The sequence below is a fragment of the Plecotus auritus genome (assembly GCF_963455305.1).
Source record: "Plecotus auritus genome assembly, chromosome: 2".
NCBI lineage: Eukaryota > Metazoa > Chordata > Mammalia > Chiroptera > Vespertilionidae > Plecotus > Plecotus auritus.
In genome coordinates, this window is record NC_137771.1 from 69,664,233 (window position 1) to 69,689,000 (window position 24,768).

General features: G+C 40.6%; 1 protein-coding gene across 1 annotated transcript; it reads left to right on the forward strand.

The window, feature by feature from the left end:
• Nucleotides 1–1,492: 1,492 nt before the first annotated feature.
• On the forward strand, nt 1,493–23,530 carry LOC308242865 (guanylate-binding protein 1-like; the record flags this gene model as incomplete). Its single annotated transcript, XM_080657563.1, has 10 exons — nt 1,493–1,682; nt 2,651–2,778; nt 16,765–16,874; nt 17,139–17,335; nt 17,691–17,933; nt 19,293–19,573; nt 20,313–20,525; nt 21,280–21,382; nt 21,664–21,845; nt 23,441–23,530. 10 exons carry the CDS (start codon nt 1,493–1,495, stop codon nt 23,528–23,530), a joined length of 1,737 nt encoding a protein of 578 aa, XP_080513689.1.
• Nucleotides 23,531–24,768: the final 1,238 nt, after the last annotated feature.

Here is a 24,768-nt window from a genome sequence, read left to right on the forward strand (position 1 = left end):
CAATCAGGCAGGCAGGCAGGCAAGTGGTTGGGAACCAGCAGTCTTGGATTGTGAGAGGGATGTTCGACTGCCCGTTTAGGCCCGATCCCACAAGCATCGGTCCCAAAAGGCCAGTCGGACATCCCTTGAGGAGTCCAAGATTGGAGAAGGTGCAGTCTGGGCTGAGGGACACCCCCCCATGCACGAATTTCATGCACCAGGCCTCTAATCTACACTAATAAAAGAGAAAGATGCAAATTGACCGTACCTTTGCAATGTTCACCAGCCAATCAGGAGTGAGTATGAAAATTAACCCAACAAAGATTGCAGGTTAATTTGCATACACAGGCACCGAGCGGCCAGGGGCTGGATGCTTGCATTGTTGCCATGGCGATGATGCATGCATTCCTCACCCCCCAGCCACTCTGGGTTTCTGGGCAGCATGGAAAGGTGAAAATGTGGCTCTGGGCAGAGTGAAGGCAGAAAAGCAGCTCTGGGCCAGAGCAAAGGTGGTGTTGGCAACCAGGGGAAGTAAGGCCCATTCTTGCATGAATCTTCGTACATTGGGCCTCTAGCCACTTATAAAATGAAAGAAACTTATTCTTTATGATCAGGCAAGGCAGAAGAGCAAGCATTTGTCTAAATCTCAGCTAGCTTAAACATGTTTTATCAGGGTATAGGAATTGATGCCCCCAAATAAATGGTTAAGTATTATTTTTAAAAGTCTTTTCAATTTAGCATTGACCTATGAACCAGGAGGGCATGGTTCAATTCCCGGTCAGGTTACATGCCTGAGTTCTGGACTCAATCCCAGAGGGAATGAAGGAGGAAGCCAATCAATGATTCTCTCTCATCATTGATGTTTTGCTCTCTCTCTCCCTCTCTGAAATAAATTTAAATATATATTTTTAAAAAGTATTTTCACTCACTTTCTCATTCATAAAATGGTCATGCCTTAAATGTTTTGATTGAAAAAGGCACACCAATAGCTATATACAAATTATTTTAAAAACTATGATTTGTTCAATAATGCTATGTAATGACCTACCAGGATTTATAATACACTTTGTCTGGATATACCCCTACATTCCAGAAAAGCAAGTTTAGATGGGGTAAAAGCAAGAAATGTAATATAATAAAGAGTGCTCATAAAGATTCCATATGGGGATTCAGGAAGGTAAAAACTAAAACATAAACAAGCCAAAAACCAGCAGAGGAGAGTCAGATTCAAACTAACAATAGATGAGATTCAGGGAATGGTTTTCCATGAGCCCACCAAATATTTAAGAAGCAGTGGAGTACCCTATAGTAGACCTTTGGTGGACTTAGGACTTATTTTGCTATGACCTGCTTTGCTGTCATTTAAAAAAAAAATAATTTCTTTAAAAACTTAGGCCATACTGGGGAGTAGAATGTCCCCAGGTTCAGGAAGCAAAATGACTTTCTCTGCTTAGAGACTGGGAGTTCTAATCCATCCCATCTATTCCCTTGCAGACAAGGTCTCAGCCTGGATATGACCTCAGAGATCCACATGCCAGGCCCAGTGTGCCTCATTGAGAACATCGAAGGGAAACTGGTAGTTAATCAGGAAGCTTTGGAGATCCTCTCTGCCTTCACCCAGCCCCTTGTCGTGGTGGCTATTGTGGGCCTCTACCGCACTGGCAAATCCTACCTGATGAACAAGCTGGTTGGAAGGAATGAGGGTGAGTGACACCAGCTAAGCTCTGCTGAGTTGTTCTTTTCACCCACACTCACAGTATGAGCACAGAGATATGAGGAGAGAAAGTGAGAGATAGGCAGGAATATTGAAAGGTAATGTTTGGGCCATAGCTGGCTAATTATCTTCTGGGAGGTAAAGGACAGAGGTCTGTTTCTGAAATATCACCTCTTTTTCTTTTACTTAATAGCTCCTTGGAAAAAGCAAAATGTTTTCCAATCATAAAGAGGAAGACATCAATAAAATAACACATTTATATATATAAAAGCCTAAGCAACCATCGCAACTGAACAGACATCTAAACAGGTTGCGTGGGGAGACTAGTCCAGCAGGGGGTTTAGGGAGGGGTGACTAAATGACTGAGCAGCAGGCTGAGTGGGGCAACCAGGCCACGGGGGGGGGGGGGGGGGCAGAAGAGGTGGCCAAGCTGGAAGGGGGGTAGTTAGGGGTGACCAGGCCAGTAGAGGGGAGAAGTTGGGTGTGACCAGGCTGGCAAGGGTGGCAGTATGAGGTGACCAGGCCGGCGGGGAAGGGGGCAGTTAGGGGCAATCAGGCAGGCAGTCAGATGAGCAATTAGGAGCCAGTGGTCCCGGATTGTGAGTGGGATGTCCGACTGCTGGTTTAGGCCTGGATTGGAGAGGCTGCAGGCTGAGCTGAGGGGACCCTCCCACCCCCCATGCATGAATTTCATGCACCAGGCCTCTAGTATATATATAAAATTATAAACTATTAAAATTTTAGTAGCATACTATTCTTGTTTAAAAAAATCATCAAGTTTTCAACCTGTGGTACCTGATACTCTTATATTCCCATCTCTATTGCAGTTCAGATCAATACTGGTTATTCTTTGCTCCATCTCCACATCTTGCACTCCTTAAGTCCTAGCTCATTTGTCAAGAACATCTCTAATTTCCAGATCCCTCATCTATTACAACCTCTCCATTCCCCCTGCAGGCTTCTCTGTTGGATCCACGGTGCAGTCTCACACCAAGGGAATCTGGATGTGGTGTGTGCCTCATCCTGAGGAGCCAAACCACACCCTGGTTCTGCTTGACACCGAGGGACTTGGAGATGTAGAGAAGGTGAGGAACAAGGATTCCTTTTTGATCAACCTTCTCATCTCTGAACATTCTTTACAGAGATTTTTTTTGTACTTCCACTTGAACAGAGTATATCTTTATTTCCCTTTCTATATTTAATAGACAAAGTTTGGAAACCTGAAGTGAGAAAAATATTTCTAAGCCAAAGTCATGATGTGGGGCTAGGCCATTACCCAAAATGCAGAAAGACGGTGCAAATAAAATCACTGACCCAAGTCTGATCCTGCAGAGAATAGTGATTAGTACTCAGCTCTGGCTCAGAGTTCAAATTGGGGCTCTGGCAGCTGTAGCTCTCTGACTTTGACAAAAGTAAATCTCCTTAAATCTTTGATTTTTCTTTGGTCTTACCTATCTTATCATTTGAACATACAAGAGCTTTTCCCACCTCTTTGCAGGTAAGTGTTTGTTTAACAAACAGCCTCCTGGGGGGTGGGGAAGTTGAAAAAGCCTTGACTTGTAATGCTTGCCAATAATCTAAATGCCCCACCATAGCTGAGTCCAAGTTCCCAAAGTGAAGTCGGGAAACCCAGTGTTTGGAATTTAACCGTCAGCTCCTGTGGGCTGGTGTAAGCTGGCTCTAGCACACAACTGGATCTTTCCCTTGAACTTCCCTGTTGTTTACTTTTTGTTTTGTTTTTGATTTACTACGAATTCGTAAGGTCAACCTCAATTTGTGCTTTAGTTTCCTCATTGGTAGCATGGAGATAGTTATAAATCTATCCTACAGCATTGTTTTGAGTACTAGATAAGATAATGTAGACTGCTTTGTGTATAATAAGTACTCAGACCACACTATCCCAGGCAAGTGCTTGATTTCAACATCAGCCTGGAAGCTAGCCCAGAGGGTGTCTGCTGGAGGGCCATGCATCAGAACTCCAGACCCACAGAGGGGTCTGAGCAGATCACCCAGTAGTGAATCTGAGGGTCGGATTATTCTCTGAAAGAACTTTTAGCAGAGAGCAGGTTGGGGGCCAGACAGCGTGCCCTAAGAAAGAGGCACAATCCTCCCCACCTCCCACAAAGAGGAGGAGCCCCTTCCCCCACTTGTGGAATGGCTCTGAACTGGAAATCTGCCCCGGGACTGAACATCTGGCTGGGTGGAAGGTTAGGCAGACGCCCCTTCTAGTGAGAGCCAGCTGTGCTGAAAGATTAGAGAGCCAAGTGGGGCTGGGGTGTTTTTGTTTGTTTTTTGCCCTCCTGCTTGAGGTAGGGACAAGCGGGTGCCAATGACAAAGGCAGAGCGGAGGCATTACGAGAGGAAGTGCCTGCCTATCCCTTCTACAAGCTAAGAGCACCGCCCCCAACACCAGTCTGTTTAAATCATCCCAACCAGGACCCCTGCCCACAGAGTCCAGTTCCATGGGGGAAGGAAAGAAGTCCTGAAGCTGACTCAGCCCCTGGGCTAGGGAGGCCCCGCCCACCGACTACATGGGGATCTGCCCTGCAGGGTCATCAGGTTACCTAGGGCCAGGCAGGGACAGCAAATCACCAGAGAACTACCAAGTGGCCAGATCCAACAACACTGGAATAAAATCCAGCAAGCTCCGCAAACAGCAAATGCAAAGTTTTTTTTGTTTTTGGGAGGTTTGGTTTTTCTTCCTCTTTTTTCTCCCTCTCTTTTTTTTGTATTTTCTTATTGTTATCTTTCATTTCAGTCTACTTTTTCCTCTTTCTCTTTACTTTTATGAAATTTTTAATTTAATTGTTTTCCTTTCTCTTTTATTACCCAGTTTTCTTTTCCTATTCTATATTTTATTTTATTCATTATTATTTTTAGGTTATTATTATTTTATACATTTTCTTCTCTTTTATTTATTTATCAAATTTTATTTTATTGCTTAAAGTATTACAAATAGTAGTACATATGTCTCCTTTTCCCCCCCCATTGACCTCCCCGGGCCTACCCTACCCCCCGGCACATGCCCTCTCCCCTTCCCCCTTCACCCCTTGTCTTGCGTCCATTGGTTATGCTTATATTCATGCATACAAGTCCTTCGGTTGATCTCTTACCCCGCTCCCCAACCCTCCCTTGTCTTCCCACTGTAGTTTGACAGTCTGTTTGATGCTTCTTTGCCTCTGTATCCATTTTTGTTCATCAGTTTATAGTCATAATAATAAAAGGCCAAGAGGCATCATGACCAAAATGACCAAACGACTGGTCACCATGAGGTGGCATTGACCACCTCAGCCTGGGTCTGGTGGGTGGTGGCAGCATCCGGAGTGAATCAGGCTCAGGTCCCGGGTGCCTGGCAGTGGCAGGAGCAAAGTAGCCCCGGTCCCAGATGCCTGGCAGAGACCGGAGCGAAGCAGCCCGGGTCCCAGGTGCTTGGCAGCAGCCATAGCAAAGCAGCCGGGTCCTGGGTGCCAGAGAGAAACTGGTGCCGGCAGCCAGGGAAAAGAAGGCCTATTCTTACACGAATCTTCGTGTGTCAGGCCTCTAGTGTTCTTAATATTCCACAAATGAGTGAGATCATGTGGTATTTATCCTTCACTGACTGGCTTATTTCACTTAGCATAATGTTCTCCAGTTCCATCCAGGCTGTTGCAAATGGTGAGAATTTCTTCTTTTTTACAGCAGAATAGTATTCCATTGTGTAGATGTACCACATTTTCTAATCCACTCATCTGTTGATGGGCATTTAGGCTGTTTCCAAATCTTAGCTATTATAAATTGTGCTGCTATGAACATAGGGGTGCATATATCCTTTCTGATTGGTGTTTCTGTTTTCTTGGGATATATTCCTAGAAGTGGGATCACTAGGTCAAATGGCAGTTCCATTTTTAATTTTTTGAGGAAACGCCATACTGTTTTCTGTTTTTCACAGTGGCTGCACCAGTCTGCATTCCCACCACCAGTGAAGGAGGGTTCCTCCCTCGCCCTCCTTGCATCCTCTCCAACACTTGTCGTTTGTTAATTTGTTGATGATAGCCATTCTGGCAAGTGTAAGATGGTACCTCATTGTTGTTTTGTTTTGCATCTCTCAGATGATTAGTGACTTTGAGCATGTTTCATATATCTCTTGGCTTTCTGTATGTCCTCTTTCAAAAAGTGTCTATTTAGGTCCTTTGCCCATTTTTTGATTGGATTGTTTATCTTACTTTTGTCAAATTGTATGAATTCCCTGTAAATGTTGGAGATTAAACCCTTGTCAGTGATAATATTGGCAAATATGTTCTCCCATGCAGTGGGCTTTCTTGTTGTTTTGCTGATGGTTTCTTTTGCTGTGCAGAAGCTTTTTATTTTGATGTAGTCCCATTTGTATATTTTCTCCTTAGTTTCCATTGCTCTAGGAGTGGTATCGGTGAAGATATTGCTTTAGCATATGTCTGAGATTTCATTGACTTTGGAATCCTTTAAGATTTTTATGGTTTCCACCTTACATTTAAGTCCTTTATCCATTTTGAGTTTATTTTTGTGCATGGTGTAAGTTGGTGGTCTAGTTTCATTTTTTTTGCAAGTATCTGTCTAATTTTTCCAATACCAATTATTGAAGAGACTGTCTTGACTCCATTGTATGCTCTTGCCTCCTTTGTCAAATATTAATTGAGCATAGTGGCTTGTGTTTGTTTCTGAGTTCTCTGTTCTGTTCCACTGGTTTATGTCTGTTTTGGTGCCAGTACCAGGCAGTTTTGAGAACAGTGGCTTTGTAGTATAGCTTGGTATCTGGTATTATGATCCCTCTAACATTGTTCTTCTTTCACAAGATTGATGCAGCTATTTGAGGTCTTTTTAAATTCCAGATGAATTTTTTTATAGATTTCCCTAGGTCTTTGAAGTATGACATTGGTATTTTAATGGGGATTGCATTGAATTTATAGATTGCTTTGGGTAGTATGGACATTTTGATGATGTTGATTCTACCAATCCATGAACATGGTATATTCCTCCATTTGTTTTTGTCTTCCTCTATCTCTTTTTTCAGAGTCCTGAAATTTTCTGAGTACAGGTCTTTTATCTCCTTGGTTAAATTTATTCCTAGGTATTTTAATTTTTTTGTTGCAATGATAAATGGGATTGCTTTTTTAGTTTATCTTTCTGTGAGTTCATTATTTGTGTATAGAAAAGCCATAGATTTCCGGGTGTTAATTTTTTATCCTGCTACATTGCTGAATTCATTTATTAAGTCTAGTAGATTTTTGATGGAGTCTTTGGGGTTTTCTATGTACAATATCAAGCCATCCGCAATTAAGGACAGTCTTACTTCTTCTTTTCCAATTTTATTTCTTCTTCTTGTCTGATCACAATGGCTAGTACTTCCAGTACTATGTCGAACAGGAGTGGTGAAAGTGGGCATCCCTGTCTTGTTCCTGTTCATAGGGGAAATGGTTTTAGTTTTTGCCCATTGAGTATGATGTTGGCTGTGGGTTTGTCATATATAGCTTTTATTATGTTGAGGTATGATCCTTCTATTCCCAACTTGCTAAGACTTTTTACCAAGAAAGGGTGTTGAATTTTCTTCATCAATGGATATGATTATATGGTTTTTACCTCTCAGTTTGTTTATGTGGTGTACCATGTGTATTTATTTGCAGATATTGTACCATCCTTGAACCCCAGAATAAATTCCACTTGGTATGACCTTTTTAATATAATGCTGGATTTGATATGCTTGAATTTTGTTGAGAATTTTGGCATCTATGTTCATGAGGGATATTGGCATATAATTCCCTTTCTTTGTACTGTCATTATCTGATTTTGGAATTAGGGTAAAGGTGGCTTTGTAGAAAGAACTTGAAAGTATTCCTTTCTCTTGATTTTTTTGGAATAGTCTGAGAGAGATAGGTTTTATTTCTTTGAATGTTTGATAAAACTGCTGTGAAGCTGTCTGATCCAGAGCTTTTGTTTGTTGGAAGTTTTTTGATTACTACTTCAACATCCTCCTTAGATATCGGCCTATTCAGATTTTTTTATTCCTCCCGGTTGAGTTTTGGAATGTCATATTTTTCTAGGGATATGTCCATTTCTTCTAGGTTGACCAGTTTGTTGCAATAGAGATGCTCATACAATTTTTTTTTTTAATGATTCTTTCTATTTCTGTGGGGTCTGTTGTTATTTTGCCTCTTTCGTTTCTCATTTTGTTTATTTGGGTCCTCTCTGCTTCTTGGAAAGCCTTGCTAGAGGTTCATCAATTTTGTCTATCCTTTCAATGAACCAGATCTTGGTTTCATTAATCTTTTGTATTGTTTTTTTTTTTTTTTTTTTGGCCTCTATGTCACTTATTTCTGCTTTGATCTTTATTATCTCCTTCCTTCTGTTCACTCTGGGCTTTTCTTGTTGCTCTCTTTCTAATTCTTCAAGTTGCAGAGTTTGATAGTTTATTACCAGTTTTTCTTGTGGTTTTTTTTTTTGAGGTTGGCCTGTAATGCTATGAACTTCACTCTCAGGACTGCTTACACTGTGTCAATAGATTTTGGATTGTTGTGTTTTAATTGTCATTCATTTCCAGGATGTTTTTTATTTCTTCTTTGATCTTTGGTAACCCACTCATTGTTTAATAGTATGCTATTCAGCCTCCAAGTGTTTGATTTTTTGTGATTGTGTTTATTGTAGTTGATTTCTAATTTTATGCCATTGTGATCTGAGAAGATGCTTGATATGATTTCAATCTTCTTGAATTTAGAGAGACTTTGCCTGTGTCCCAATGTGTGGTCTATCTTAAAATGTCCCATGTGTGCTGGAGAAGAATGTATATTTTGTAGCTTTGGGGTGTAATGTTCTAAAGATGTCAATTAAGTCTATCTGATCTAATGAGTCATTTAGGATTGCTGTTTCTTTGCTATTTTTTGTCTAGAGGATTTATCCAGTGATGTTAATGGGGTGTTAAAGTCTCCTACTATGATTATATTGCTGTTAATCTCTCCTCTGATATCTTCCAGAAGTATTTTTTATGTATTTGGGTGCTCCTGCATTGGGAGCATATATGTTTACCAGAGTTATATCCTCTTGTGGTATTGACCTCTTTATAATTATGAAGTGGCCTTCCTTATTTCTTGTTATGGTCTTCACTTTGAGGTCTAATTTGTGAGACATAAGTGTTGCTACCCCAGCTTTTTTTTTTTTTTTTTTTTTTTTCATTTCCATGTGAGTCTCTTGTTCTGAGGTGGGTCTTTTGTAGACAGCATATATATAGGTCATGATTTCTTATCCATTCAGCCACGGATGTCTTTTGATTGGAGCATTTAATCCATTTACATTTAACGTTATTATTGATAAGTACTTGTTTGTAGCCATTTCTGTACTTTATGCCTGTATTCCTTCCTCACTTTCTATTACTTCTTTTTACAGCATTCCCTTTAGCATTTTTTGCATTGCTGGCTTAGTAGTGATAAACTCCCTTAGCACTTTTTTGTTTGAGAAGCTCATGATTTCCCCTTCATTTGGACTGATAGTCTTGCTGGATAGAGTATTCTTAGATTTAGTCATTTGCTTTGCATCACTTTGTATACTTCCTTCCATTCCCTTCTAGCTTGGTGTGTTTCTATTAAGAAATCATTTGATAATCTAAGAAAGAATTATTTGTAGGTAACTCTCTGTCTCTCTCTTGCAGCCTTTAAGATTCTCTCTTTGTCGTTAACATTTTCCATTGTAATTATGACATGTGTTGGTGTGGTTCTTTTGTGATTCATCTTGCTTGGGACTCTCTGTACTTGTGTGAATTTTTTCTTCCCCATATCAGGGAAGTTTTCTGTCATAATTTATTCCAATAGATTCTCTAATCCTTGGTGCTCTTCTTGTTCTTCTGGCACCCCTATTATACATATGTTACTTTGTTTCATGTTGTCTCAAAGCTCCCTTAGGCTCTACTCCTGCTTTTTAATTTTTTTCCCCGTTAGTGTTCAGTTTGGGCTTGTTTCCTTACCTTATCTTTTAAGTCACTAAATCTGTCTTCTTCTTCTAGTCTACTGTTGGAACCTTCCATTGCATTTTTCATTGTAGCTATATCACTTTTGATTTCTTCCTGATTCTTGCATAGGTTGTTGATTTTCTCTTCCATCTGGTGTATGAACTGTATGACTAATACACTGAATACTTTTTCTGTCATACTGCATGCCTTCATTTCACTTATTTCCTTTCTTGCCGATTCTTCTTTTTCTTTCCTCTGGGGATTGTTTGATTGTCTCCCCATTCTAACTCACCAGAAGGTCCAAATGCCAAGTTGCAGGGTCCTGACCATGTGCAATGGGAGTGTCATGCCACCTGAGTGTCACTAAAGAGCTTCAAGGCATGTGGCACCGGGACGTGTGAGTGCCATGGGCTGTGGGAGTCACGCACGCTAAGAATCAGTCACCAGTGCTCAGTGTGACCTCATTTCCGCACCTAGAATCAGGGGCCTCACATGTGCCGTGCTGAAAAAAAATCCCTGTTGGCGTGCACCAAAAATCAGAGTCCTTAGCATGTGCCAGGTGTCAGAGTCCCTGTGTGCATGCACTGAGAATCGAGTACCGGAGTCTCAGTCACTTGGTGTAGCCTCATGCCGAGAATCAGGGTCCCTGTGTGCACGTGTGCCAAGAATTGGAGTCACAGGTGCTCAGTGTGTGTGCACTGAGAATCAGGGGTTGCGTGCGTACACTATGAGAAACAGAGTCCCCGTGCACACGCTCTGAGAGTCAAGTCACAGGTGCTCAGTGCTGCCTCTCACATGGAGAATCATGGTCCCTGGTCTGCTTCAGGGGCCAGGTTGCACAGCTACCTGTGTCAGCAGGAGGCCCACTCCTGCACTGTGGGAAACAGACTCCCATGTGCATGCTACCAGAGTCAAAGTTAAGTCACACAGCCGCCTTGTGTCGGCAGGAGGCCTGCTTGTATGGAGTGGGTCTGGCAGGTCCTATGCTGCCACAGCGGGCTGGCGGGGAGGGGGGTGGGTTCTGTGACTCACAGAAAACTGCAGCCAGGATGTCTGGAGTCTTGGTGTCCATGGGTCTGCAGCTGTGGTCGCAGGCTTTTGTCCTGAGTGGTTGTTGGGTCCCGGCTTGTGTCTGAGACCAGATTGGGTGGTGGTGAGGTTAGGATCCTAGTCACAAGCAGTCCTGTTCTTTAAGATGGCATGGTCTCTGTGCCCATGCTGGCCACCCAGAGTGTCTGTGGTGGTAGCTGGGTTTTGCAGTCCAAGAATGCCCGGTCTGGCAGCCCCCCAGAAGACCTGCAGGATCTAACTGTTCCTAGCTCACACACACACACACACACACACACACACACACACACACACACATACACACACACATCCACACACTCTTTTTTTGCTCCCTCACTTTCTCACATATTCTACCTCCCTGCCTTCTTGTTGGTTGCCATATTTCAACCCCTTATCTTTTATTTTTTATATTTATCCTATTTCTGGACTCTTCCTTCTTTGCTTTCATATTTGCTTTTTTTCTTCTTTAGTTCTTTTGGTCTGTGTCTTCTAGTATTCTTTCTTGCAGGGGTGTTTTTTGTTTGTGTTTTAAGTGTTTTTGATGTGGTTGTTTTTATTATTGTGATTGTTTTTTAAAAATATGAAAATATGTTGTTTTTGTGTTGTTTTGGGTTTGGTCTGGTTTTGCCTTGTTTTGTTTTGTCAACACTTTTATCAGGGTTGGCACACTTTGTCAGGGTTGAGACTCACAGTCAATAAGCCTGAGGGCTGAGCCCACCTACAAATGGGACAATAGCAGTTAAGACCCAAATTCAACAGAAGAGCTCACATAACCCATACAATGGTCATTCCTAGAGCACCCGGCTCAGAAGATCAAGGAGATCGCACCACTGGGTCCCACAGGACACCTACTGCATAAGGCCACCATCCAAGACTGAGAGTCATAACATACCTACCTGAAATAGCAATCTTGAGAAAGAAGAACAAAGTTGGAGGGATCACAATACTGGATATCAAACTATACTACAAAGCCACTGTAATAAAAACTATCTGGTACTGACACAAGAACAGACAAATAGATCAATAGAACAGAAGAGACACCAGAAATCAACCCGCACCATTATGGTCAATTTTTTTAAATCCTTGCCTGAGGCTATCTTTTTCCATTTCTTTTCAGAGAGTGTAGAAGGGAGAGTCGGGGGAAGAGAGAGACAGAGAGATAGAGACAGAGAAACATCAATGTGAAAGAGACACATTGACTGGTTGCCTACCACATAAGCCTGACCAGGGATAGGGAGCAAACCCACAACCAAGGTACATGCCCTTGACTGGGAATCAAACCTAAGACCCTTCAGTGCTGGGGCCAATGCTCTAATCACTGAGCACACCAGCCAGGGCTGGTCAATTAATTTTTGAAGGGAGGCAAGAACATACAATGGAGTAAAGGCAGTCTCTTCAATAAATGGTGTTAGGAAAATTGGACAGATACATGAAAAAATATTAAAGTAGACCACCAACTTACACCATTCACAAGAGTAAATTCAAAAGGAGCAAAAGACTTAAATGTAAGTCAAGAAACCATAAAAGTTCAAGAAGAGACCAGAGGCAGTAAAATCTCAGACATCTCATGTAGCAGAATTTTCTTACATCTTTTAGGGCAGGGGTTCTCAACCTTCTTAATGCCTTGACCCTTTAATACAGTTCCTCATGTTATGGTGACCCCCAACCATAAAATTATTTTTGTTGCTACTTCATAACTGTAATTTTGCTACTGTTATGAATCGTGATGTAAATATCTGATATGCAGGATGTCTTAAGCGACCCACAGGTTGAGAACTGCGTTCTAGGGCAAGAGAAACAAAAGATAAAAAATAAAACAAGTGAGACATCAAATTATAAAGCTTTTGCATAGCAAAAGAAGCCATCACCTAAATGAAAAGAGAACCCAAGGTACCAAAGAACAAATTTGCCAATAATACATATGATAAGAGTTCAATTTCCAAAGTATGTAAAGAACTCATACAACTCAACTAAAGGTAAACCAGTTAAAAAATGGGCAAAGTATCTGAATAGACACTTCTCCAAAGAGGACATACAGATGGCCAGGAGACATATGAAAAAATGCTCAATGTCACCAATCATCAGAGAGATGCAAATTAAAACTATAGTGAGGTACCACCTCACACCAGCCAGAATGGCTACCATCAACAAATCAATAAACAACAAGTGCTGGCAAATATGCGGAGAAAAGGCAACCCCAGTGTACTCTTGGTGGGAATGCAGATTGGTACAGCCACTATAGAAAACAGTATAGAGTCTCCTCAAAAAGTAAAAAATGGAATTGCCATTTGACCCACCAATCCTACTTCTGTAAATATATTCTAAGAATCCAAAAACACCAATCAGAAAGAATATATGCACCTTTATGTACATAGCAGCATTTTTTACAATAGCTAAGATTTGGAAACAGCCCAAGTGCCCATCAGTAGGTTAGTGGATAAAAAACCTGTGGTATATTTACACAATAAAATACTATGCAACTGTAAAAAAGAAGGATCTCTTACCCTTTACAAGAGCATGAATGGACCTGGAGATCATTATGCTAAGTGAAATAAGCCAGTCAGAGAAGGAAAAATATCACATGATCTCACTTATATGTGGAATCTAAAGAACAAAATAAATTGATGAACTAAATAGGTCCAGAGGCATGGGTGCATGGAATAGACTGACAGATCTCAGAGAGGAGAGGAGTGGGCAGGGGGAGGGATGGAAAGAGATTAACCAAAGAACTTATATTAGTGGCCCACTGCACAGATTCGTGAACATTGAAAGGAAATTAATTGGAAGAAATATTTTAATATCACTATTCTCCCTTTCTCTATAATAGAAATGACAACCAAATTCACAATCAACAATGACAGATTGAAACACACATGTCCGATTGGCATCAGCGAGAGCTTTATATGTATCATGCCTGCACGAGTCAACTTAGCCTTTTATAGATATAGAAAAACTTGCTTAATTAGACCTGTTTTCTGATGTAGCTAAACTTTTTCCAGACCAGTGAAGCACCCCAACTTCTCTTTCACGTAACTGTCAGCAACACAGCAGTAAATATCAACATGAAGCAGATTATTACTGTAGATCACACAGGGAGAACAAAAGGTGAAATATTTAACTGCAGCAGTGTTTGACTATATTCTGTGCAGTGATAAAACCTGAAATAATTTTCAAGGTCCACCATTTCTTACTTCTTTTCAGTTGGGTCAAGTTTCTAAGCTTTCTAAATCTCTGGCTAATGAAAAGAAAATAGGATTCCACTGCTTCTCCTATCTACCTACTCCAGGACTTCTGTGAGGATCAAATGAGATGAGGCAAGGGAAAAGGCTTCACAAACATTTGGTTAAAGTGTGAAATGTTTGCACCTGGCTATAAAGCAAGTCTTGTTCCTGGACTGAAGAAACTCCAAGGAGGCTAGTTTCTAGGGAGAGGAAGCCAGGCATTGCTATGTGACGTCATTACCCGGCACCCACAGTGACCGTTTCCAGGATGGGCTGGGCTGTGGGCCACATTTTGCACGATGGGGTCTGCATCAGCTGTGATTTGGTGGGTTGTTGCTCCAAGGTGGTAGCAGGGCCTGTTTCTCACTTGGGGGAAGCCGAGTGTTGTTTTGTGGGCACCAGGTCTGTGGTGCCATTTCTCTGTAAATGGCTAGTGTACATCATGGCAGCTCCTGCATTGAGTGTTTTCCCCTGGTGGTCAGTGTGCGTCATATCTGCCAGTTGGACAGTCAGACACTTAGCATATTAGCTTTTTATATATAGATACTAGAGGCCCGGTGCACAAAAATTCATGCACTCAAGGGGGTCCCTCAGCCTGGCCTGTGCCCTCTCGCAGTCTGGGACCCCTTGGGGGATGTCCACCTGCCAGCTTAGGCCCGCAGTTGAACATCCTTAGCACTGCTGAGGAAGGGGGAGAGGCTCCTGCCACCACGGCTGCACTCCCAGCCAACAGCCTGGCCTGTGTGTGAGTGGAGCTCCCCCTATCGGAGTGCACTGACCACTAGGGGGAAGCTCCTGCATTGAGCGTCTTCCCCCTGGTGGTCAATGTGTGTCATAGCGACTGGTTGTTCTGCTGTTAGGGTTAAATTGCATGTTACCCTTTTATTATATAGGCTCTGCATAGTACAAGGACACAGATAATAGTGTGGTTAAGGCCTGAGGTAGGGCGGGGTCTGGGTGGAGGGGGGAAGTGGGGTAAAAATAAGGGACATATGTAATATTACCCACAATAAAAAATAAACTTGAAGAAAAAAAGCATCAAATGATCTGGGATCCAGAGAGACAAGTCATCCCAAATCTGAGGAAAATATCATACAGTACATAAAATTCATATACACTGAAATATTATTTTACATAGAGTTTAATGCATGTTTTATAATTGATTAATAATTATAAGCAAACAAACTCCAGTTTAGTCAAAACAAACTTTCATTTTTAGGTAGGTAGTCTTTTTCCTAAAAATTAATATCCTTATATAACTTGTTTGGAAAAACCTATACTATATTTGCCATTTTGTAAATATGATAGGATAATTAATATTACATGTTGTACAAACCTCCAAATTTCAGTGACTTTTTTTTACAATTAATTGCCATTATTGCAAAGCTGCATATATTTTAAATTAAAATAGAACATTTAAGAAGATAATAAAATGTTCATGTTGACTTAGATTACCATATATAATGATGACAAAAGTCTGAGAAATGTAGGTTGATGAAGACAATTTGAGTCAAATATACAACTCTTATGGACAGCATTTCTTTCACTGCTGCTAAGAGAGAATGGGACATTCTGGGACTATAGAGAAGCCCGCCTTTCTTGGTGAGTGCAGCAAGTCTTGTGTTCTTTACATGTGGAGGGATCTTCCTGCAGGAGCTGAGCACTGTGTACAGCATGTGGAGGAGGAGGAGTCCAGCCCAAGGATGCACCACTGGTCTCAGGGATCCTCAGGTGGAGGCAGAGGCAGGTGGCACAGCTGGCAGCTGGAGAGGCCCGAGTGGAGAGGAGGAAACAGCGCTACTTTAGGACCCAGGTCCACCCCTGAGGAGGGGACCACCAGGGCGTGGCTCCTAGCATCCAGGCGGGTCTGGAACAGCAGCTTGTGAAGTGGAGCTTTTCACAGCCTCTTCCAGGGACCTGAGGGTCTTTAGCATCTCCACCATCTCCTCTGCTTGTCTGGAGCATTTGGATCGCTCTCCCTTCAGTTCATGAACCAAGGATGTAATTTCCTGCTTCAGCGCCCAGTAGGTCATGGTGACCTTTCTGCAAGCATCGGCAAGGCTGGGTATATTTAATGACTCTTTCTCACGCCTGGCATTGTCCAAGGATGACTCTATCCCCCTGCACTTCTCTTTAGTCGTGCTCAACTTAATGAGTTGGCATTTCTCCTCCATCTGTCCAGCCAGTGCCTTTGCCAGGTGTACTTCACGTCTTACATAAGGTCGACTCTGAACAGACGGAACAAATCTGATTATAAATATGAGACCCACCAAGAAGCCAAAGACAGGTGGACACGCCGATATCTCCCATTGGAAGATGTGGACAGGGAGGCATGGACTCTGACCATTGGGCAGTAGCCCCACGCCCTCCTCACCCAGCTTCCCAAGAATGGGCTCTGAGCCCAGCTCTATAGAGGACCACAGCACCTCCATAGACCATCAATACAGGACTGCCGGGTCACCATGGAGCCTCCAGCCACAACAGAACCAATGACACCCCGACATTCCACCTAGAACCAGCTAGCAAGGGCTACCCTCATTGGTCATCAGTGATATGGTTGAGATAGGGGAAGATTTGTAAAAACATATGCCAAATGTCCAATGACATTCAATAGTCATTACCCTGTATGTTTTTGTAACAGTATAAATTAAAGTATAGTGAAAATAGCATCAAAAATTATCAATGCTAATGACAGAACTATTCTATTCAAAGTTATATGTTTCTCAAAATCATTTTTGTTTGTTCATTTAACATTGTAGGTCAGGGGCTTATTTTTAATGATTGCTCATCTGGGAATGCCATGAAACATGACTTACATTTGTTTTGACTTCTAGGGTGACCAGAACAATGATACTCAGATCTTTGCACTGGCAATACTATTGAGTAGTACCTTTGTTTACAACACCATGAACAAAATTGACCAGAAGGCTATCGATCTATTGCAGTATCCTTTTATGATCCAGGATGGCACCAAAGCCAGAGAAAACTCTTCTATGCACCAACTGTGTTTATGAACCTTTTGAATCAAACACAAAAATAAAAACGTGATAAACATTAAAAGTACAAGAAAAACAGCTCTTATATTTACTGATGTTATGAAGAATTGGTTACAACCCAAAGAGAACATAATGGTATAGGGATGTAAGGATTGCAATACGGGATTAGATGCAGTCCTATTTCCAACCAGTTTTCCTTAATTATATCTCAGTTATGTAATAGAACTGTCAAATCATCTCAGGACAGTATTGCCACCTGATCTTAATGGGGTTGAAGATGCAGCTGATGCTGTGAGCTTCTGTCCAGACTTAGTGTGGACTGTGAGAGATTTCTACCTATCCCTGGAAGCAGATGGGAAGCACATCACAGCAGATGACTACCTGGAGAACTCGTTGAAGCTGAAAGAAGGTAACAGGGACTTCAGTTTTGGAAAGAAAGAGAAAAGTAACATAAGAATATCTCTGTTTGTAAGTGGTTACATTTATAGTTTCCTATATTTAATCACTTGGTTAAACTGCCAAGTAAATAATGAACACTACTAATTTAAAGTGAGCTATTAGATTTAATATGAGCTTGTATTACTCACTGTTCTTGGAGCAAATTACTTTTCTTTCTTTTTTTCCATGATGGGTTACCTTTTAACTTTTTGCTTAGTTTGTGGAGATGTGTTGAAATAGATAACATCAGGCAAATTTATTCATGGGAAATACATTAAAATGAATGCTAGTTCTATACTAAATAAAGCCCTTTTTTCCTTCCCCAGACACTGATGAAAATCATCAGAATTTCAATTTGCCCCGTCATTGCATACAGACATTCTTTGCAAGAAAGAAATGCTTTGTCTTTGACTCGCCCACTCACCGGAAGAAGCTTGCCCATCTTCAGATACTGCATAACGATGACCTGGATCCTGACTTTGTACAACAAGTGGCAGATTTCTGTTCCTACATCCTTCACCATTCCAAGACAAAAACTCTTTCAGGAGGCATCAAGGTCAATGGACCTTGTGAGTATCTTCCTTACGATTTTCCTTCAACTCAACATAAAGACTGGGGCACTGTTAAAAGTTTCTCCTTCCACTGTCAATGTTGAAAATCCTTCATCAGTTACGACCAAGAAAATTATATGAATCACATTATTAAGTTCCAGTGGGTACCCAAAACATTCCTACTGATTCTTTTAGTAATGCCTCTAAAGTAGTATAAAATAGCAATATCATCTGAAGGAAAGGTCAGGTTAAAGAGTTCTATTCATAAGTGGTCCATTGTTGGACTAGACTAACCACATAAGTTGGCAACATTTCTTCCATGAATATAGTGGATACTTATTATGTGTCACAGCCTTTGATAAGCACAAGACAACATATAGGTTCTCTGTAAAAATAAAACTTACTTGATACAAACATTAAACAAACAGAGACTCAAGTTGTCTAGAGCTTTAAAGGAAATCTAAGCAAACATCTTAGACCAGATTTTTTTCTAAAGACACCATGCCTCAGAACTCTATGAATTATTGCTATACTCTTGAGCAATGATTTTCAACCAGTGTGCCTCAATAATTCTTAAAACATGCAATACCCGACTGCTTAGTCAGGGGCACTGACTTCTTTTCCTTCAGAATGTCAAATAAAAATATGACAACAATTAACACAACAATAGCCAACCGGTAAGAATGATTCTAAATTACACCTATTTTTTGGGGATCGACAATAAAAAACAAACATATTTTGGTGTGCAGCAGAACTTTAGTAATATTTTATGTGTGCCATGAGATGGAAAAGGTTGAAAATCACTGTTCTAGAAGGATGGTGAATGCAAACAAAAGTATGCAAGGGATAAGGAAGACAAATAGGAAAGTTCTAACAAAGAGTAAAGGCGAGCCAGTCTAATCTTCTCACTTTGTGATTTTTCAGCTAATACTCATACCAGCTTTACATACTGAAGTGGCAGAGAAAAGGGAATTCTGAAGGAAAATGAAACCTGAGGAAGAGGGAAAGAAAGGAAAGAATAAAGAGGCAAAAAAGGCCTAAAACAGTCTAATAAAATGAATAGTCATAACTTTAACCATTTCCTCATTTCTCAATAGAAAAAGGATGGCATGAGGATGATTATATAGATCTTGATATTTCTCCTTTGAACACTTCCTTTTCCCAAAGGAAGATCTGGCTTCTTAGTCACACAATTTTCAAACAAACAAACAAACAAACAAATGAAAACAACCACGTATTTGAGCCACTTGAACACTATGCAGAATACTGAAAAAGCTCAGGGAATGCATTGTTAAATGAACATTCTCAGAACTATCCAATTTTAGAGCATGCCCTTTTTTTCTGCAAATAATGCAAGTGTCTCTTTCCTCTGTGAAGGTCTAGAAAGCCTGGTGCTGACCTATGTTAATGCCATCAGCAGTGGGAACCTGCCCTGCATGGAGAATACAGTCTTGGCCTTGGCCCAAATCAAGAACTCCACTGCAGTACAAAAGGCCATTGCCCACTATGACCAGCAGATGGGCCAGAAGGTGCAGCTGCCCACGGAAAACCTCCAAGAGCTGCTGGACCTGCACAGGACCAGTGAGAAGGAAGCCATCGAAGTCTTCATCAAGCATTCCTTCAAGGATGTGGACCAAAGGTTCCAGAAGGAATTAGAGGTAATTAATATTCTTTGCTCTAGCTCCTGGGGCTTACATGTAATACAAGTATTGAGATGAAATGCAAAATGGGGACTTAAGAAAAGCAATTCTTACTAGATTGGAAAATAATGACTCTTACTTATATGACTTTCACTTTTATTCTGAAAACAAATAAACAAACAACATGCAACTACTCTAAGTTGTATGGACTTAATACTTTCACACACACACAACACACCATGTTACACCCATGGACAAATTTTTTAAAAATTAATCTTATTCTTTAAAAATTGTATTCATAAAGTATTAATTAACTTTCTTTTTATATTAATCAAGTACACAGAATTGCCAAATGGTTCTAATAAAATATCATGTCTCCAGGTTTAATAGCATCCACTCATATCATTCTAGCCAATTATTCCACTGCGCCTCCTTGTTGGGAATCCAAGGCCCAGGAAAATGCAGAAACAAGGAATGGTCATAAATGAGTAGGTTGTATGCAAAATTAGGGCCTGAGATTAGGTATCTGTAGTCTTAAGATCACATCTAAAGCAGAAATATCAAGAGAAATGGTTTTCAGGAGATTTGGAACACATAACTGAAGTCATTTTTCTATACCATAACATCCTTGGAACTTTCCTAGGCTTGGTAGGAAGGATACAGTCTTGCTGTTGTTCTCTAGTTTCTAGAAAATCAATAGAGACTCTCCCTGAGAATCATTTATAGAAATACTGAAGTATTGCTAACATCTTTGAAGACCCTGCTGGAAGCAAAACAAGATGACTTTCGTAAGCAGAACTTGGAGGCATCATCAGATCGTTGCTCAGCTTTACTTCAAGATATTTTTGGTCCTCTAGAAGAATATGTGAAGCAGGGGGTTTATTCAAAGCCTGGAGGGCACCGCCTCTTCATTCAGAAGAGAGAAGAGCTGAAGGCAAAGTACTATCAGGAGCCCAGGAAAGGAATACAGGTATTCCTAGTTTCATGTATTAATTGTGGGAAATTGTTGGGGGTTTGGAGTGGGGAAGGGCTTCTTTCAAAATCCAGTGAAGATAGGAAGAAAGTAAGTATACTCTAATGATAGCTGTAGAATTAACTGAACTACCACCATAATCACCAGACTTTTTCTGCAACATCAACATTCATTGCAACACAGGGACTTTTTTGGTTACATAGGACAGAATTGCAGTAATTGAAACCAACAGGAAAAAGGAGTAATTCATTGGCTTACATGAAACATTTAAATTTAGTTGCAACTACAGCTACACTCAGGAATTTAAACAATGGCATCAATTTTCTCCTTCCTTTTTTTCTTTCTGACTCCCACTTAGTTTTCTGTTTTGTTTTCCTACTGGCTTCATTCTCAGGCATGGCAGCAAAGAGGACACCAACATCTGCAAGCTTAACTAGTTCTTTTGCCCTCAGTCTCAGAGGAGAGAGAGCATTTTCCCCAGCATCCTTATCAGTCTTTAAAACATCCATGTTGAGCATTTTCTCACCTGCACCAAATCCTTTTATACCAAGTGAACTTGGGTGCTCTGATTAGCCAGCCCAGAGTTTGTGCCCACTCCTGTGACAGAAGAGACTTGATTGACAATTCCACTGAGTGCAGGCTGAGCAGTTCTGGAGAGGAAAAGATGCGGGGAAGAAAAAGAAATAAAAAGGTTTACAACAAGCCCAATCACAGTTTCCTACTTTTAACTGCATGGCTTTGGGGTTCCTAGGCGGAAGAAGCTCTGCAAAACTATTTACAGTCCAAGGAGTCTGTGAGTGATGCCATTCTACATACAGACCTCGTTCTCACCGCAACGGAAAAGGAGAGGAAAGGTGAGAGGAAAATGAAAGAAATGCAAGATAGAACTTTCTGTACATTTTTAATTAATTTGGCCTGGTTTACCTGGGATCTTTAAACTAGAGCAAGAAGGGCAAAGATGACTTTTAGCTCTTCAAGCTTTATCTGAGTAGGGTGTGTACTGTCATCTGAAAAGGCAAAATGGCCCCAGGGAATTTTCTCTATGAAGCAGTAATAAGCAATAAGCAATAAGAGCAGGAGACAGAAGGAAGGACACTTTAATCCTAGAGGAGTTTGTCATTTTCTTCTTTCTCAGAAGCATATTTGAAAGCAGAGGCTACAAAGACTGAAGCACGAAGGTTGGAGGAGATTAAAAGGCAGAACCAGCAAATGATGGAGGAGAGGGAGAGACAGCATCAGGAGCAACTGAGACAAATGGAGATAAACAGAGCCCAACAGCTGGCACAGCAACAGAAGGCTCTGGAATGTCAGCTCCAGGTACTCACCCGCTATTTCATCTCATCATTTTAATCATACCTCCCTCTCTGTATTGATTAGAGCATGAAACAGTGACTAAGAGGGAGAGACAGCATAACTTTATGGCTCAGAGCAAGGACTCTGGAGTCAGACAGCCTGGTAAGAAGCCCAGCTCCACGTCTTATTAAATATATGGTTTGGGCAAGTTATCTGTGCCTTAGTTTCCACTTGTGGAAAATGGAGACAGTATTAACACTTCTTTTATAGGGTAATTTAATAATTAAGTGAGTAAATATTTGTGTTTAGATTAGTGCTGAACACAGAATAAGCACTGTACTTTGTTAAATAAGGATATTTATAACTCACAGTAGTTAGTCTTTTTTGTTAAGTGGTTAATTGCTATAGACAATCTTTTCCTTTGGTCATAGATTACTTTGTTAAACTGATTTCATATTAATGAATCTATGTCCCTGTCTTTGCCTCAATTGTCACTGGTTCTGAGGCTTTTAACTTGCAGAGTTTGTTTCATCCAAGCCCTCAATAAGCAGTAGCAAATACTCTACAAAGTACTTTATGTGCATTCTCTCATCTAATCTGTTCATTGTGAAGCAGAACCTTTATGTCTCCATTTTTCTCCTTAAAAACATTAGGTTCCAAAGAGATAACTGTCATTATCACACAGCCTAGAAAGTTATCCAAGCTGCCTTCCCAGAGAATGAGAACTGCAGTATTTTTATTTCTGCAAACCTAGTATGAATTCTTATGTGAACACTTCCCCCAGGGTGACCAGTCTACCTGTAGGTCCTAGTTTTCCAGATGCTCCAAGACATTTTTGTGAATACAGATCTACACTGAAGGGCAGGATGGTCACCCTGGGGTTCTTGCTCTCCTCAGTCTTTCATCCACTCTGCCCTATAACTGTGGAGACCAGAAACAAATTCCCTGATCTAAGGTTCAGACTCCTCACCTGATTGTGGTTGTCACTTAGATACCCAGTTGTTGTATTTGCCTTTCCTCAAAGAATTAGATCTGACATTCCTCTGTGTAGAAATGAAAACTGAAGTCAAGTTGTGACTCAGATTGCCCAAGGAGGAAGGGGGAAGGGACTTCAGGATGCAATTCTGGAAACACCAATCCTTCAGGATTTGAGAGATGGTGATGTTTCTGCAGCTAGAGAAAGAGATATGGGAGAGTTATTCAGGTAGGAAACCAAACATGGGAAGTAAAATGGTCATGAATAAAAAGGAGAATTTAGGGACTGTCCTATGTTACTGATGGCTTAAAATAAGTGAGGATATGCCCTAGTCGGTTTGGCTCAGTGGATAGAGCATCGGCCTGCAGACTGAAGGGTCCTCGGTTCGATTCTGGTCAAGGGCACATGCCAGGTTGTGGGCTCGATTCCTAGTAGGGGCATGCAGGAGGCAGCCGATCAATCATTCTCATCATTGATGTTTCTGTCTCTCTTTCCCTCCCTCTCTGAAATCAATTAAAAAATATATTTTAAAAAAGTAAGTGAGTATAGTCAATGATTTTGGCTTATCCTCCCCACCCCACACTCCCAGTGATGTGGACATTACTTTTTGTTAAGCTCTTTAGTTTTATTTGTCATTCTTCAGGAAGAGGCTGCAAAGAAGAGGGAGAGAGAAGAGGCTGAAATAAGAAAACTTCGGAATGAGATTCAGCAACTAAAACAAGCAAAATCATGAAATGATGACTGTATCTTACTCTAAAGCTAAACATCTGAACTTCTTTTCATGTTCATTTTTCACTGAAGGTAGAAAGAAGCAAGAAAGTATAAAAGTGGGACAATTACCATTTAAATTAAAGTTATAATAATTATATCAAACTTTTGTATTGTTATAAAGTTATGATGCTCATAATTGGTAAAATGTGCATTTCAATAGTTTCAATAATGATTACTTCCTTGAAAAGATTCTGAATTGTATAACAGAGGGCATTTGATCACTTTCTCTTCTGTCTCAATGCCATCTCTCTAATTTTCTCAGGGGGGATTGAAAGTGACCAAGGGGGTGTGTGACTCACAATAGACTCAGTCAAATGGGACTTGATCAACATCTTGAGCTCCTGTGGGCAGCACTCCTGTCAAGTGGTCAAATGCTGGATGCCATTGCAGGGCGTCATCGCTTTACCTAGCTTCTTAGCTGCAACAATGCTCGGTTCTCAACTGCGTGGAGGCAAGTCAGTCTATGGGAAGTGATGTGACTACTGGTCATGCTCAGTAGAGTTTGCTTAGAGAGATTCCAAACTATAAGCAAATAGCACTGTAATGAAGTAGAGATGCTCTAGAAGTTAGAAGGAACTTCCAGTATGGAAATTGTGTCATAGGCCAAAGAGCTAAAGAAGCCTTTCCTTTAGGTTATCCTCATCAAGGGCATAACTTAAACAGGACTTTTTATATCAAAAAGCAGTTTATACTGAATTAAATGATTGTTTACTATGTCTTTATGAACCTTTAGAGCCTATAAATAAATGATCTAAGAAATGCTAGATAATATGCCAAAATATCTGATGGGGCTCATTTTATTTTATGCTTGTTATAATGCTAATGTTAAACAATCTTAATTCTTTGCAATCATATGTGAAAACCTACTGATTTTTTTTAATATTTGTGACTTGTATACATATATATTTGTACATATTTTTAAACATAAAGAACCATAAAAAGTTTTAAATAACTCTACCACTTTGTTTCCCCAATTGTGAAAAGTCTATGGGGAGGCCTCTTGAATGTCCCTAAGGGGATTAAGAATTACTTTAAAGACTGAAAATGAAACACATTTTATTACATCTTTTTATTTGCTTTCTGTTTCTTTGATTTATCTCCAATAAAATAGGCTTCAAAAGTTATAGAATCATTACATAAATCTCTCTATTTATTTTTTTATTGTCTAAAGTTTTACATATGTCTCCTTTTTCCCCAATT